An 18434-nucleotide genomic window follows, 5' to 3' on the forward strand; every position below is an offset into this window, starting at 1 on the left:
GCAACATTGATAATATTTCTTTGTGAGAATAGCAGCATCAACCATTTGTCTTTGTTCGTGTACTAATTGTGTGTGTGTGTGTGTGTGTGTGTGTGTGTGTGTGTGTGTGTGTGTGTGTGTGTGTGTGTGTGTGTGTGTGTGTGTGTGTGTGTGTGTGTGTGTGTGTGTGTGTGTGTGTGTGTGTTGTAACAGTGTCGGTGTAAGTGCCAGTTTTCTAACAAACTTTTCCTTAGCCACGTGAGACAGGCTGTGAGGCCAGATAAAGACATAAAAAACAGAGAGTTGTTCAATGAATTGTCCACAGTCCAATTGAAATTCCTAAATCCAAGATCCTCAACAATGGCAAAGGATTGGAAATCTCTGGCTACCATCTTGGCCAACTCCTCATCAATTGCTCTCTGTCTTGCTGGAGTTAATGATTTCTGGAGGAACTGCTTCATGGAGCTCTGGGTTGTGGATGCAGGAGGGTGGGCTGCAGGCTGGGATGTAGAGATGGAGGCAGTTTTTGCTGATGCTGAGGGAGTGACCCAGCTATTTTAAGAGCTATAGGTATTGATCATATACCACAAACAATGAGAGGGGGTGATAGATTAAAACAATTAAATCAGCGAGAGAGCTACTGGATTTTTAAATTAAAAGCTACTCAATATCCAGGTCTAAATGATGAGATGGAATACTGCCATTTTTTGTAAACACTAATGTTTAAGTGTATGTATTTCATGCATGTTTTTTATGTTTTGCTGTCCAATACTCTATTATATATGTAGAGACTGTAGAATGAGGCCCCCTCCTGCCCACAATTGATATTGTTGTCTTTGTTTTTTATGTCACCTTTGTTAAAGAGTGGTTAGCCATTGGCTAATTGGTCCCACCCTGCACACCTGAGAACACTCATGATGTCTTTTAATTATGTCTGTTTGTCACAGAAGAAACTGCACACTTCCTGACGAAGGCTTCATGCCGAAACGCGTTGAAGTATTTTAATCATGCAATGCCCAACAAAATAAAGGCATTTTAATTACAAAGAAGCTGAGTGCCTTGGTATTTCAAAAACTTTTTTTTAAATCAACCAAGCCTGTCACCAAAGAGCACCATCTTAAAAAACTAGACAGTTCCAGGAAGCACTCCAACTGGACTTCATTCTGATTCTTAAAATGGACTTGTAAGATGTTTGACTAAAGTGTATTTAGAGGAATATACTAATAGTGTTCTAATAGTGAACTTACTAAAAGTGTATTTTTAATAACATATTGCAATTGCACTTTTTTAAAGTGCATAATCATTATACTTCACCCAAATGTCTTCGAAGTGTGATTTTCTATAGTGCGCTTTAAAGTAAATCGCTTTAACATATTGCAAGTATACTTTTTCTAAGTGCACCATGATTGTACTTCACCCAAATATCTTCAAAGTGCGCTTACACAAAGTGCATTTACCCATCATGCACCATCATGCATGTCCCATCATGCACTGCACTTCTTGGAGCTAAATTTCTCAAACAGAGAGCCATTTATCTCGAAGGAATATCTTTGGTTTGCATGAAAATATTACTCATTGTTATATGTATGTATGTATATATAGTTTTTTATTTTATTTTAAGTGGAACACAGAAAAGACCATGTTCCCGCCGTCATTGCGACGGTCACGTATATGTTTTGGTATATACGCCTATAGGCTCACATTTGACTCATGGTGGGAGGTAAGACAGAAGTACTTGACGAAAATAAGGATAGCGATGGGAAGTAAGTGTTCAAGTATAGGAAGATGAAACAAGACTGCGTTGAAGTGATATGTGTATATGAAATCTCTGTGAACCTGCAATGACTGTCAATGGCAAACATGCTATGCATGCTCATCACTGATGTGACCTGTGGATGTGGATAATGTACAAGCTCTGACAAACAGCATGGATTATAGTATTGCATTTGTTATTTCATGTACTTGGGAGTGTACTGTAAACGTACTTCAAACATACCTGTTAATATATTTACAATACTTAACATGATATACTTTTTACAGACTTGAAGTGTTCCAATGTAGTCCAAAGAAGCATGAAGTTAATATACTTTTATTGAACTTCAAGTAACAATAAAATGTCATAGACGAGTGCTCCAGCACACTCTTAATGCCATACGAATGCATGAAAAGTGTGTTTGGAGCATACTTTCAAAAGTATGCTTGTAGTGCACTTAAAGTTGTCCAAAAGCGGTGCCAATTTAGCAGCCTCAGTGTGCTACAAGTGTGCTGAAGTACTGCTTTAGTAGTGCTTCAGCGCACTAATAGTGCAATGAAGCGCACTTTAAATCGCCGAAAATAGTACACTTTGTACTTTAAGTGTATAGGTTTTTCACCTGGGGTATCATGATGTTTCCCCAGGCTGTGGAAGTGTAACCTGACAGGGAAAAGCTGTTCCTATCTGGTTTCAGCCCTCAGCTCAGGCTCAAGTCTCAGACAGCTGGACCTGAGTTGTAATAGACTGCTGACATCAGATTTTGAGCCTCTCTTCGCTCTTCAGAGGAACCCAGAGTGTAAACTGCAGCAGCTTAAGTAAGTACTGAGTAAAGGTGAACCAATATGAGATTTATGAGAGGCCAAATATCAGTATAATACATGGGCTGACCAATTAGGGTCTGTATCAAGTCAAGTCAAGTCGATTTTATTGTCAATTTCTTTTCAGGCAAAGAATTGAAATTATGTTTCTTACTTTCCCATTGCACATATAGACATACTTTAGGTATAGACATAGTCTGTGTTGTGGGGGATTGAAAAATGTCTTCATAAAGCATTGTAAATGTTTCCACCAATTTTCACAATTTTGTGTCCATGTTAGTTGAGTCTTTTACTCTACAGGTAGACGTGCAAATAACAGCAGCTGTGTTAGCCACATGGAAACTTCACATGTTTTAAATGAAAGTGATATTCATGAGTTGGCTTATTGTGTTTTGTTTTACAGGTGGTGATCCTAGCAGTATCTTTCTAAATCCCTCCCCAGCAGCGCACAAACATGAGGACCTTACCCATTAGGTTCCGCAGAACTGTTCTAACACAACTAGGCTTCATAAATATTCATGAAACTTGATGGGGGGTCGATGGTGCTGCCTCGCACACATTTCTATACAACAGGGACTATAACTGGGCCATATGATCAGCTGCTGCAAGTAGCTGCGACAACACCGTGCTCTAAGCCAGTGTTTCCCAACCTTTTTTGTGCCAAGGCACACTTTTTACCTTGAAAAAATCTCGCGGCACACCACCAACCGAAAATGATGAAATAATGAAAACAAATAATTCTCTGATAAGAATGACTATATTGTTAATAGGCCTATAGGCGGCTACAAAGTGTCTTGAATAGCAATCAAATAAACACAAAACTGTATTGTTTTAGTCATATTTTATATTTCCTCTTTCAAATAAAAAGTGCTTAATGTTCACTTCTTAAAGAAGCTATAAACTTCTTTCCTGGTGAACCAGTAGCCTGTAAGTAACAGGCTACTGGCACACTGCCCTTTCACGCGTCTCCGCAGGCGGGGTTTAGTCAAAAGATGCTTGCACGCGGTTGGAGCAACCTCATATGAATGACATGACACTTCGACCACTCACGTTGAAGCTTTGTGACGTAGGACGTGTCGTCACGTAAGCGCTGCCAGGTCGGGAACCAAAACAGAACAACGTCCTTTAGAAAATCAACTTGAGGTATTTTGGATAACACCGCTGAAATTGCTGCTTCCATCCCGACGCATGATAACTCCTCGCACGCCGCCATTACTGTTGTGATTCAGGGAGGGGGCGGGCACAGCCGAACTACCCTGGGGGAGGGTGTTGCGTTCGATAAACGTCATACCCACTGAAATCCCTCCCTACGGTCCTGATTCGTCGAGCTGCCCCGTTTATTTCGTAAACGGAGGAGGAGAGCGAATCACAGGTGCACCAGAAGGTTTGTGTAGCCCAGCCCCCTGGGCGTCAACACATAGCTTCTGGTTCACCAGGAAAATAAACTTCAGAGTAGGCCTACAATTTACAAATTGTTATTCTGTCCAAAAGCATTCTATTAGCAGGAATACAGAAAATAGAAATAATGCTTATTCTGACAGTAGCAACATTTATATTTCACTGAAGATGCATATGTACAAATATCAATCTCTGGGTGCCTATATTTTACTCACTTAATCTTAATGTGAAACCTATGAGTCTTTCACCTTTGGCTAAGGCCCGCCCTAAAATGCTTGACCACAATCACAGCGCTGCAACAGGACGAGGTCGGTGGTCAGAAGAAGTTGGACAGTTTGACAGCGCTCCATGAACTCAAAGCGGAAATCTCATGTTTTCAAATGCAAAATATTACGGTCATATTATTATTAAAAACTTATTGGAAATTGTGCCAGGGGTGTTTGTGACAAAGGTGCAAGTTTCCCCGCGAGGTAACAGGAGGTAATCGCTTTCCCCTTTCCCTAAAACCGGGCTATATTATGCTTACCGGCATTTGGATAGTCTGGCTTGAAGGGTCTCGGCATCCTCACACTCGACAGCACGCGGACCAACAAACTACGTTGTGTGCTCAATCATGCCACCACCTCACTCGTTTAACTTTTCAGTAAGGTTGTAGGCAAAACACAAATCTGTTTCAGGGTAGGATTGTGGTTTTCTGACCTAATTAATGAAGAAACAGCGCTAGCAAAGTTAACTATCAGTCACGTCTGGAGGATTGTTTTGACTAGCAGCTGATGGACGTTTTTTGTTAGGGCTATTGAAGATACATCAATGCAATTCGCTACCTGCTGCCACCTAGTGATAAGGATGCTTAGGACGCCAGTCAACAGCAGACACTAGGCTACTAGAAAATGGCAAAGGCATTATTTGCTGATAATAACGGTGAATTAAAAAAAAAAAAAAAAAAATCCCCAAGAATTTTCCACGGCACACCTGACGATCTCTCACGGCACACTAGTGTGCCGCGGCACAGTGGTTGGGAAACACTGCTCTAAGCTAAAGAGTCCTAATCTAAACGATATATAGGCCTATATAACCAGCGATCTCCTTCTCCTACAGAAATGTATTAGGGCTTGTTCGAAAGCTGCGAATCTTAGCTTTTTACAGGTTTTCACGGCACGTGTTCTTTCAATCCAAAGTTATTTAACTTTAAGCGGCCGCTACTTCAAGTAAACAATGGCGTTATTCTCCAGCCGGATAGAGAGGAAATATTTTTTGTCACGGCTGTGTTCTTTGTTCCTCGAGTTAAACCGACGGTCTAAATACATTTGCACGTCCCCAACACAAGGCTCTTTTCATGGAAAAACACCTGGAAGACTTCTCTTTACCACTACTACCATTACCTGAAGTGCTAGTTACTACGATGGGTATGTCCGTCTTCAGTTTACAGTAAAAGGATACATGTTGAAGCAGACCACCCCACGCCAGCGTCCGCTGTGCTGTGTTGTCTTTTTCAGTCTAAATTTTCATTTTTACATTTAATTTGATAACAGCAAACTCGCCATCCGTCTGCAGGTTCGTTTATGAAAATATGTGCAATGAAAAGGAAAAGGCTATTTTAGTGTGCCCTATTTTTGCATGGTGCATGTTCTGTATTTCTCCCGTAAAAACGGCTCCTTACGAGCAGGAGGCGTGGAGCTTCCCACATGGAAATAGCGTGATTTTAAAATAAAATTAGGCTAGGCTAATAATAGACTATATTTTAATCGGTCGGTAGCTAATGCTGTCAGCACAAAAAACAATTCCTTGGCAACTCCTTGGCCAAGGACTGGAGTAAGCCTACTTTAAAGAACATGATAATTGCTTGACCAAATGTTCTATGTCTACTCTACTGTAAAAACTGCAGACAGAAAAGCGATGTTGATTTTTAAAGTGCGTGGGTGGGGATAGGTGTTTGCACATTCCGGTAAATCCTAACACAGGCAATATGTAGCCAAGTGGAACTAAGCTCCGCACGCCTCGAACCACGTCTTTCGCGATTCTATAATCGCCCCTGTTTGAGCCCTATTTGAGCTGATGATGGATGTGTATGGGAGGAGTAAATGCAAAAAGAAAACGAAATCACGCCCCAGCAGTGCGCAGCCCCGTTCTAACAGGGCTAGTAGAAAAGGCCCTATGGATACCTTCCCAGCTTCACACAGGGAACAGCTTTAGGCTATATCATGCCTAATATTTGTACAGTTTAAGAAAAGATGTTAACAAGTTTGTGCTTATACTGTGTGCAATTTGTGTAAATATGATTTCATATAGAGTGTAATATTTTTACATTTTTTAAGGTGTACCTAGAATTTGATTTCTCTCACCTGCTAATGGACTGCAGGTGCAAATGTGCTTTTAGCTACTCTCACTGGCTACTTTATTAGGCATGCCTTACCAACTGTTCAGTGACACAAATTTCTGATCAGCCAATCACATGGTGGCAACTCAATGCATTTATATATATAGATATAGTCGAGATGATCTGATGCAGTTCAAACCAAGCATCAGAATGGGTAAGAAAGGTTATTTAAATTACTTTGAACATTGCATGGCTGTAGGTGCCAGAGGGGCTTGGTTTGAGTATCCACTGGGATATTCACACACAACCATCTGTAGGGTTTACAGGGAATGGTCCGAAAAAGAAAAAATGTACACAGTGAGCGGCCATTCTGTGTGCAGAAATGCCTTGTTGATGCCAGAGGTCAGAGGAGAATGGCATGACTGGTTCAAGCTGATACTAAGGCAACATTAAGTCAAATAACCAGTCGTTGCGGCCGAGGACTATATCTGAATGCATGGCACATCAAATCTTGAGGCAGATGGGCTACAGCAGCAGTTGCCACTCCTGTCAGCTAAGAACAAGAAAATTAAGCAACAATTTACACAAGCTCACCATAAACGACACTAGAAGATCAGAAAAGTGTTGCCTGGTCTGATGAGTCTTGATTTCTACTGCAACACTCTTGATATTTTCTGGCCACAATTTGGGCCCATAGCACCAATTGATCTTTGTTGGAATGCCATAGTCTACCCGAGTACTGTTGCAGGCCGTTAAGGCAGTTGTGTAGGCAAAAGGGGGTCCAACCCAGCATTAAAGAGATGTACCTAATAAAGGAGTCGGTGGGTGTATATTCAGGTACAAATTACCTTCTAACTGAATGATTTACTTAGGAATTGTGATGGAGTGACCATCACTAGGGTTTTGGGTGTGTTATGACTGTCACACCAATGAGCAGTCAGAGCCCCAGTTTACTACCCCAGAAGGTCTGGGTTCAAGTCCCGGCTGGGCAACTCTACTCCCCTTCGCTACCAGGATGAATAAAGAATCTATTCTGCCAATACTGTCTCAGTCATTACTACTGTTCCATGCAGTGTTGCATGCATGAGATTGTGTGATGAATACATACAAGTGTAATAGTGATGTTTTAGTTGTTGGCTCTTTTGTATAGAAGAGGCCATAACACACATGCAGGGAGAAGATGCAACTGTCTCTACTTATGTCTCCTAATGTGTGTTGACACTTGTTCATGGATGTATTACATTACCTTACATTATATTATATTACATTAGACAGATGCTTTTATCCAGATCGAACTAGAATTGAGGACATCATAGAAGGTGCTACTGTTTCTGAGTCTCCTAATTTGTGTTGACACTTATTCATGAAGGTATAATGTTACATTACATTACTGTATTTTACATTACGTTTGGCAGATTCTTTTACCCAAAGCGATTTAAAATTGAGGACATAATCATAGCATAATGTTCTCATTTAAGATATACTGTATGAGGACATAACACACATGCAGGGTGACAATGTTACAGTTTCTGAGTCTCTTAATGTGTGTATTCATTAAAGCATAATATAGAAGAGACCGCAACACCTATACACGATGATGGTGGCTACTAGAGCATGACATGGGAGTCGATTTTCACTCCCGTCCCATCACGGGCCCAGAAAAAAAATTGCATCCCGGACTGGAGTAAAGGAAACAAATCCCATCCCGTCCACTCCTGAAAAGAATGTTTCCCAATCCTGCCCACTCCCACTCAAATTCAAAATCATAATTCCCGCTCCTGCCCGCTCCCGTTCATCTTTGAATTTTGACTCCCATGGGAATTCCCGAAAAATGTCATCTTCTAGTGGCTACTAGCTAAGTGCCACCGTGAGGCACGGTTGGGAGTACTGATGCTGACACACAAACACTTGAACAAAATTCAAGAGACATCGCACACTGCTTACTTTTCTTTACTTTGTTTTTTGGAGCGAACTCATTGATTCACCTTCTCCTGCCTCACACCTGCACCTGCATTACTGAGGGCTTGTGCACAAGGACTCTCTTGAACTTTGAACACAAACACTTGACTCTTCTTTGTTGTCCTTTATTCGTTATTCAAAGTTAATGAGCAATACAAAAGATGGGACAGCCTCCGTGCAGACCTACATGAATGAATAGCATAATAATAACATAAAACGGCTGTAACCTTTCAACACAAGTGATTGAAGCGTTAGTTTTCACAGCGCAAATGAGCACAAACAAATTGCCTTTTTAGACTACTTTAGAACAGTGGTGGACAAAGTAAAAGTAAAAGTACTTTCGTGGTGTAATTACAACAGTAGCACATGATATTACATAGCTGTTTACTCAGTTACAACACTGTTTACTCAGTTTTACCTACCAATTGAGATAGACTTTGTTATTACTGAAAAACAATAAAAACCTAACAAGGACCCACCACAAACTCAACCCAACATGTGCCGAATTAGCTTATCGTAAGACAAGTACATTGGTCTTTACTCAGATAAGTTACCTGTGTCGGAAAGAAACTGTGTTTCCTTTTTTACTTTTACTTTGTCCACGACTGCTTTGGAGAAATTTGGACGTGGAGGGGGGTTGCGTGACGTCACAGATCAGAAAAACGTATTAAAAGTATGAGTATTTGAATATTTATGACTGAAAAGCCGTAATAGCACTTTTTTTTACAGCACTATTCGGCACAAACATAGCACATACAATCTGCAGTGTTATTTCAGCATTTGGGGTCGGAGGGGGGGGGGGGGGGGGGGCAGCTTCATGCAGGTTCCGTGCAGTGCCCAGGCGATGAGAGTTAAGTGCAATAGTGTGTAAAGAGCAGTGCTTCCAGTTAAGTAAGATCACTCTCCCATACCTGCCCATCTCCCTGCCAGCGAACAATTGCACAGGTGCCTAGATACTAAACTAAATCCTACCCTACCCTCAGGTGACACACCACGGTGAATGTCCAAATAAAAGCTATTACAAAAAACATATGACACAAGCCATATGGCACGGTACAGGTTTAATGTTCTTATTTAAAATACTGTAAAAGCGCCAGTGTAGTGTAATGTAATGTAATACTGTGGGGTGCAGATGAGACCATAACACTTATACATGATGATATAATGTTCTAATTTAATATAACACTTCTTATTTAATATAACACCTATACATGCTGGTATAATGTTCTTATTTAATATAACACATGATGGTATAATGCTATTATTTATTTATGTCTCCTAAAGTGTTGACACTCATTCATGAAAGTGTACAGTAATGAAGAAGATACCATTTAAGATGCTGTGGGCTGTGGAAATGTATGATTGTGTGAGCCTGTAGGCCTGTGGATTCACAAATGTTATTTCCATCCAGCAGAGGGCAGCACCTCACTGCAAACACAAACCCACCTCTCCGTCTCGCTGTACTAATGTGTAATCCTCATTATCTATGAATATAGTGGAATAAAAGGCTTTCTATTATACTCTATTTAATCCAATCCTATGTATCTAAGGGGAAATAAAGTATCTCTTCTGATTAAATGGTCTGTGGCAACTGCTGCCAATCATTATTGCTCTGAGAAATTCAATGCGATCAAATTCAAGTGGTGTTTTTTGTATTTCTCATACTGTACCTTTTCCATGTTCAAGTATGTTCAGCTCAACATCTATTAAAATCTCACTACAGTAAAGAACAACTGTTATGATTACCTGTTTATCAATCCAGCCAATGGGGGTCTTGTTCCATTAACCTGCTGATCCAGATGGTGCTACAGTGTGGAGCAGTTCCTGCTGCATGAGGCCATAATGAACCATAACGCCCCAGACATATAGGCTAGCACACATGTCCACAGCACCACAGACAACACAAATGGCCTCCATGTCCACAGACAACACAAATGGCCTCCATGTCAACAGACAGACAGACAACACAAATGGCCTCCATGTCAACAGACAACACAAATGGCCTCCATGACCACAGACAGACAACACAAATGGTCTCCATGACCACAGACAACACAAATGGCCTCCATGTACACGGACAAATAACACAATGCAAAGCCCCCCACATTTGGGCTTGCATGCCCAAGGGTTGCACCCAGGGTTCGAATCCGGACCGGGTCAGTTGTTATCCCTACCCCGTCTCTCTCTCCACATTCGCTTCCTGACGCTCTTCACTGTCCTATCTGAAATAAAGACAAAAAAGCCCATAAAAATATCTTTTTTTTTTAAAAACACACAATTAATTTGTTTTTCACGTACATAAAGTAATACATATTGTCTGGGTGTATGCTTGGATGCTTTAGAACTATGGTAAATAAAATAAAAAGCAAATTGTTTGGTTGGTGTATGTTTTGGATGCATTATAACTGTGGTTAATAAAATACATATAACAGCATAATGTCAGGGTGACCACAGACAGACATCACAAATGACCTCTATGTCAACAGACAACACAAATGGCCTCCATGTCCACAGACAGACAGTTTGCGTTTGCTTTTCACGTACATAAAATAAATAGAATATTGTCTGGGTGTATATTTTGGATGCTTTAGAACTGTGGTGAATAAAATAAAAAGCATAATGTCAGGGTGACCACAGACAGACAACACAAATGGCCTCCATGACCACATACAGACAACACAAGTCTGCATTTGTTTTTCACGTACATGAAATAAGTGAAAGTGAAAGTGAAAGCCCATTGGGAAACTCCAACTCCCATTGTCATTGTGACACAGCACTCCACAGCACACAAGTGAACACTGCACACTGCACACAATGAAATTGCATTTATGCCTCACCCGTGCAAGGGGGCAGCCCTCAGTGGCGCCCCATGGGGAGCAGTGCGGTGGGACGATACCATGCTCAGGGTACCTCAGTCATGGAGGAGGATGGGGGAGAGCACTGGTTGATTACTCCCCCCACCAACCTGGCGGGTCGGGAGTCGAACCGGCAACCTCTGGGATGCAAGTCTGACGCCCTAACCGCTCACCCATGACTGCATATTGTCTGGGTGTATGTTTTGGATGCAATATAGGCCTATCTGTGATAAATAAAATAAATAGCATATTGTCAAGGTGTATGTTTTGAATGCTTTTTAACTGTGGTAAATAAAAATAAATAGTATAATGTGAGGGTGGCCACAGACAGACAACACAAATGGCCTCCATGACCACAGACAAACAACACAGGTGTTTTTTTCAAGGACATGAAATAAATAGCATATTGTCTGGGTATATGTTTTGGATGCTTTATAACTGTGGTATATAAAAAGAAATAGCATAATGTCTGTGTGGTGTATGTTTTGGATGCATTATATATCTGTGGTGAATGAGAGCTCTCCACCTGTTTACTGCCAGAATGTCCTCAAGACATGAAGAGTTCAGATGCAAAAACCCCTAACTCCATTTCTGAAGAGCTGCACTTCTATATTTTTAGAGAATCCAGTTGTTGGTTTGGTTTAGGTTCATGTACTTGATAATACATATAAATAGTTATAATACATAAATAGAATAGAAAAATATGCAATTTTGATAGCTTTGTATTTAATAAAAATGAATTAAGATTATTTTCTGAAATGGCACTTAGGGGGTTTTGCATCTGAACTCTTCACATACAGACATAGACTGCTACAGTACCTATAAAGTACTGTATATTGTTATGGTGCACAAACATAGACTGCTACCTACATGTATATGGTTATGTTGTACAATTAAATTTAAAAATGAGGAGAAAGCTATGTGATTAGTATAACAGAAAGTTCTAGTTGAAAGTGAACACACACACACACACACACACAAACACACACTAAACATACACACACACGCGCGCGCGCGAGTGACAGCACTGTGCATGCCATGAATAGCTGTATACATAATAATACTAATACTTGTGTTATTTCACGTCTAAGGCTATAGTGTAACTAATGTTGTTATTGGGAACCTACTGTAGACTGCTTATCATGCACAATTCATGTTCAACTTGATACATGAGGAAATGGACATGCTTTATGACAGTAAATTGAATATTAACAGATATTTTATGACAAGGGTGTGGATTACATTGCGTGCAAACTTGAGCCCTTGGAACTGGAAGAGAGAGAGAAGGCACAACTGCTCATACAAAAAGAAGGGTTTATTTAAACGGATTAAACATCGACTTCAGCTCATCTGAACAACAAGTCTTTCAACAAAGTTGTGAGTTACTCTTTGAATATTTCAAACGTTAAAACATTTGTCAATTAATGTTAAATGAAGTAATGGATATGGCCAATCATTTCCTGGTAGACATTGTAACGTGACATCGGTAGACAGAAGTAAAAATCAGTCGTGGTGAGTTTCTACCAACTGAATCACAGATTTTAACCATTCTAACAGCATCTTACAGTAACATCTTGTTGTGAATGCTTGACATGCATATGATTTCTCTCAGTACAGTTGGCCATACTTGTATCAACGGGCCCGTCAGTAGATGTGTATAAACGAGGCCGTCAGTAGATGTGTAGAAACAATGCCGTCAGTAGATGTGTAGAAATGAGGTCGTCAGTAGATGTGTAGAAACGAGGCCGTCAGTAGATGTGTACTTTGATCAGCAGAGTACAGCTAACAAGAAAGCCAGAGATGATGAGGCCAATATAATACAGTCAGTCTTATCTGATGGCTGATGGGTCAGGTGCCACTGACACACAGACAGGTGAGAGATGTTTTAGGTTGTCTATATGTTACATTACATTTACAAACAAAGTGTTATAATTGTATGAAGTGCACTTGATTTAAACAATAAGCCACGAGAGGCCGTGGGTTATGCTCAATTGATAATTGATCATTGACAGATGGTGCAAAGATGTGCTCTTCTTGCAGACTCTCTACCCCAACTGCAACATATTCTCATTACCAACGTAGATGCGCTGGGTCTAATTTAGATGCGCATAGAATATTCAGGTGAAAGGTGTAGATTTAAGCTAGATTGACCACGGCTATCAGCCAATCAGAATTGAGAAACGGATCGGACAGTGTTATATTGTCAATTCCCTAAGAAACTAAACAAGCATCGCAAAGAGGATTGCAATGGCATTCCGCCCCACACCAATAAATTCAAACTCAGAGTATTAGCAGAAGTGTGTCAAGTCGTCAGCTCTTCTCATCCTGCGTAGGGAGTGAAGGTGTGTGTGTGTGTGTCTTGTTTTGACCAGTGAGGTGTATGGAGAGAGATCAGTATCATTATTAAGAAATGAATGTCACACCACTCACCAATATATTTCGTGATCCACAAACAAATGTAATAACATTCGCAAATATAATTCATACATTTCATGATCCACAAACAAATGTAACAACATTCACAAATATAATTCATGATGCACAAATGAATGTAACCCCATTCACAAATGCCAGCGCAGTTCTATTAATTTGCAAACCGGTCTACATATATTCGCAAGCCCTATACATATTTGTGACTTCCATTGTATTTGTGTGTGGATTTTTGAGACTGTCCTGACGGTATTTGACACACAAATGTGCTCAGCCAATCACATCAGCCGGCGTTCGAGCGTAAGGTTGAAGACATTGCGCTTCTATTACGCAGAGCAGGCTACTAGTGCGAAGCCACCATAGATCTGTATAAATAACTGGAAGTAGAGCCATTACTGAAGTGCTCCCTGACGTAAACTCGGAAGCGTATGAAGTTACTGACTTTCACATCATCTTTGTACAAATATGTCTGGATCTGGACTAACGTGTGCCGTAATCGGATGTAACAATAACAGCAGAAAGCTAAAAATGAGGAAAAAGAGCGTATGTGCGCTTCATAGTCCACAGTTTAAAGAGGATTGTCCATGTTGCGGTGGTAGATGGACACTCCCAACTGAGATCGCTCCCGGACGTGCAGTCCCAGGTGTTTCTATCAGTCCCGGACGTGTAGTCCCACCCGATTATATTTCACGTATTATCATACACTGCCACATACAAGCAATTTAGGGTTAGGGTTAGGTTTAGGGTCAAGGTTAGGGTTAGGGTTAGGGTTAGAAACAAAAAACTAACATCAAAAAGATAACTAGCTCCGTTGTATGGCGGTGGACCGATAGTCTGGCTAGTGGGAGCGAGCCGACAGGGGAGCGTCCTGCGTTGGGAGCGTCAATCAGGGAATCTCCATGTTGTGTGCCCTACGGTGTACACCGCTTCCCCGGCCGTGCTGAGGATGAAGACATTCGCAAGATGTGGATTAAAAACGTACACCGAAAGGACTTTGCCCCCAAACAAGTATTCAAGGGTATGTATTTTTATTTCTAGGTGGTTAGTGTAGTTAAGTATTGTAAGCCAGTGTCTATGTAAACTGGTGGCAACAATTATTTAGCTTGGCTAGCTAACGCTAGTTACTATTATTTAGCATTCTTTCATTAATACCTAAGTTTCCCCAGGATTGGGAAGAGCACCATGAGCCCCATGGTTATCTGTGCTGTGTGTCATGGTACATTTGTGTGCTTATTTTCGATTATTTGTGTATGTGTGCCCTTTGAAATGAAAATGTGACCCTGGCAACTTAGCTAATTATTTTGTTATGCTAGCGGAGTTTTGGCAAGGCTAGCCAGGTTACACTGACTTTAATAAGAAGTCAGGCTAGGTTTTGGTAGCACCATGAGCCCCATGGTTATCTGTGCTGTGTGCCATGGTACATTTCTGTGTTTATTTACGATTATTTGTGTATGTGTGCCCTTTGAAATGGAAATGTGACCCTGGCAATTTAGCTAATTCTTTTGTTATGCTAGCGGAGTTTTGGCAAAGCTAGCCAGGTTGTGTGACTGACTTTAATAAGAAGTCAGGCTAGGTTTTGGTAGCTTTTGTTTTGTCCATAACCTACCCCAATTTTATTTTCATCTCATAAATCGACCAGCATGTTTGTATTTGTAATAATGTTTGCCATTCTATTGGAAATAAAGTGGTGGGGACAAGCTAGGTTCATCTCAAAAGTGGTAGGCCTATGGACATGTCCCCCAACACCCAGACTGAAAATTACACCCATGAAAATAACCCTTCCTCAACAAAAGATAATTTTCGCTATCCAACCTCAGTGTACATGTCTTGCTTTGTCCTGTATTTTGTCTAATGTCTGTGAGAATGACTGCAGCCATGGCAAAGATAATTTTCTGTTTCATGTGTAACAGCCAATTATATATTTTTTTTATCTCATCTTATTCCCACCCTCCTTAGGTGTGTGGAGTACACTTCCCTGACGGCAGACCAACGCAGGAACACCCATATCCCATAATATGGGATATGAATATAGTGTAAGTTTACATGTATATAACAAATAACTTAAGTGCTTTTTTCTTAATTACCTTAACCATATGTTGTTAAAGTACTTTTGGAGCGATTTGCCTCCAGACGTTAGACTCTCTCCCATCTGCCACTACTTTTTAATCTAGGCTAAAATAAAAATTAAAATAAAAAAATAAAAAAAAACACACACACACATTTTCTTAACTTAGTTCTTGACTCTTAGTTGTTATGCTTTCTCTCCTTAAGCCACTGCTTTTATGTACCTAAATTGCCTTTCAACACTTGTGTCTTATTATTCCATGCAAGAGTTTACATCTGCTAATTGTAATATAAAGCAATGTGAAGTGAGATTTAAAGTGTTCTGTAGGACAGTGGCGTTGTAATTAACTGTTTTTAAAAGCTGTTGGTGTTTTTTGTTCCTTCTTATATTTATTCTCAGAAAGCACCGTCATGTGGAAGACCACCCCAAAGAGGAGATGTCTCCAGCCCCCAACAGAGAGACCATGTGATGAGCCTCCTGTGACAGATTCTGACACCGAAGTAGGGCATAGCTTGGAGGATAGTCTGTCTCCACACCAATGTGATGTTGGCACTCAGTGGCCAGAGCGTAGTGATCATGATTGTTGTTCGATGAAGTCAACAAAAGATGCAAGCACACAAACCGATCCTACACCATCACTGTCAGATCATGACATGGATGATAAAGTGTCAAAACTTTACACTGGACTAGACATCATCAGCTTTTGGCAACTTTTGAACACCATCATTGGCTTTCTTCCACAGTCGAAGACGTTCAAATTACCAGTCCATGAACAGCTAAGTGCTGGTCCTAATGAGGCTTCGGCTTGGCTACAGCCTGTGATATGTCCGCAATGTGGAGAGCAACACTTGCCAATTTCACAAGGGAAAATCTTATTTTTTGGCTCCCTCGAGACACTCTGAATAGAGTAAGACCCTCAAGTTTTCTTGAACACTATCCCAATGCAACATGCATCATAGATTGCACTGAAATATTTGTCCAAAGACCAAAGAACTTGGGGAAAAGAGCAAAAACATACAGCAACTATAAGCATCACAACACCTACAAAGTCCTCTATTGCATAGCCCCCAATGGTTTTGTGATGTATGTGTCAAAACTGTTTGGTGGCAGAGCTAGTGACACTTTTATCTTAAACTGTGGATTTCTGGTGATCAGATTTTGACAGACCGGGGATTCACAATTGGAGATGTTCTTCCTCCAGGAGTGACATTGGCTATTCCAGCATTTACACGTGGATGTACACAACTATCAGAACATGAAGTCACAGGAACCCGCCGTCTCGCCAATGTCCGAATTCATGTTGAACGTGCAATAAGAAGGTTAAAATGCTTCAAAATTTTGAGTAATGTAATTCCAGGTTGATTAAAACATGTTGATGACATTTTGACTATTTGTGCAGGCCTGTGTAACCTTCTTGAAATCTTACAAACATGTTTGGCATACACTACACTTGTCCCTGTCTGTAGGCCTACATGTCAGCATCATCTTCCAACTTGTCAGCGATACTATGCCCAAGATATTTTGTACTGCTTGACACACAGTGATTGCCCTGACAGGTAAAACGTTGGAAAGACTTAAGATCCTGAACATAACACTTTTTTGCATTGTACTGTAGGCCTACATCAAACTCAACCCCATACTCAGAGCACACATTCAGAAGTTGCTGAAACTCAACAGCGCCGGGGGACATGGGCCTAATAGCCAGATCATCAAATGGTTGAAAACAGTGCATGTGTTTTATTGTCTGTGTCTAAATCTCGTCATACATCCAGTGCGTTTTGTTTTTTTTAACAGACGTGTTTTCACAATGACACTCTGAGAATTTACTTTTGAACAAAGTGTCTTGTGTATAAAATGGTGTGCAGACAGCCGGAGTGTGTGTGTTGCGTAAAGGAACAAGTGCTTTGCAAAGCTGGTATGAAAGTGTAATGCTAGACTTTTGATTAAGGTAAAGCAGCATGTGTTATAGTACCAACAACTGAACAATATGCTACTTTGGTCATCAGCCTTAAGTGTTTAAGCAGTAGCCTAGGCAAAAACTAACAAAGTAAAAACAAAACAAAGAAAATATAACTGCCGAATGAATTAAGAACCTGAATTATCACCAGCATTTGACCGGTTGTTAATTTAAAACCAGGCATGCATATGTATCTATATCTATCTTTAGAAATTAGGCCTACGTTAACAACAGGGAATCTTTATCTTTTCAGGTCAAGGTGGCCGCCTTGGCAATAGGGAAACTCTCTCTCTCTAGGCTAGGCCTGATCAGAAAGCAAGGTGTGTGTGTGTGTGTTTTTTTTTTTTAAAAACCTCTGTCATTAAAGGGACACTGCAAGATTTATAGTTGTTTATTTCCAGAATTCATGCTACTCATTCACTAATGTCACCTTTTTCATGAATACTTACCACCACCATCAAATTCTAAGTATTCATTATGACTGGAAAAATTGCAGTTTTCATACATACAAAGGGGGATCTCCTCCATCATTGTCCGCCATTTTGAATTTCCAGAAATAGCCATTTTTAGCTGCAAAAAGGACTGTACTTGGGCCATAACAGAAAATCTGAGTTTATTATTTAGTAAACTATCATGAAAAGATCAAATTTGGCAATAGGCAACCCAGTTACAATGAGCAGCATAGTTGCAGTACCCTTTTTGACCATTTCCTGCACAGTGTCCCTCTAACTGATAAAATAAAGCCTTGTTGGCCTCAACATGTCATTAATTTCACCATGTAAATCGTGCCTTGCAAGAACTGATATTTTGAGGCAGTGTTAAGACAGTGGGTTGCACCAGCTGATTGCTTAGGCTACTTAACCACAGCCCTTTTAGAAGACATCACCTCCCATCCTCTCCTTG

General features: G+C 40.5%; 1 protein-coding gene and 1 long non-coding RNA gene across 2 annotated transcripts in view; both read left to right on the forward strand.

The window, feature by feature from the left end:
- Positions 1 to 2960, forward strand: part of LOC134439282 (NLR family CARD domain-containing protein 3-like) — a 12531-nt gene extending 9571 nt beyond the window's left edge. The window contains exons 6-7 of the mRNA XM_063189186.1: positions 2427 to 2547; positions 2954 to 2960. Coding sequence (XP_063045256.1) covers positions 2427 to 2547; positions 2954 to 2960 — 128 coding nt within the window. The remainder of the gene's footprint in view (positions 1 to 2426; positions 2548 to 2953) is intronic.
- Positions 2961 to 13465: 10505 nt separating this feature from the next.
- On the forward strand, positions 13466 to 17442 carry LOC134438800 (uncharacterized). The gene is made up of 3 exons (XR_010032665.1): positions 13466 to 14527; positions 15466 to 15542; positions 15974 to 17442. It is a non-coding gene; the product is annotated as an uncharacterized LOC134438800 (long non-coding RNA).
- The last annotated feature ends 992 nt before the right edge of the window (positions 17443 to 18434 follow it).

This window comes from Engraulis encrasicolus, chromosome 22 (assembly GCF_034702125.1).
Source record: "Engraulis encrasicolus isolate BLACKSEA-1 chromosome 22, IST_EnEncr_1.0, whole genome shotgun sequence".
Lineage (NCBI taxonomy): Eukaryota > Metazoa > Chordata > Actinopteri > Clupeiformes > Engraulidae > Engraulis > Engraulis encrasicolus.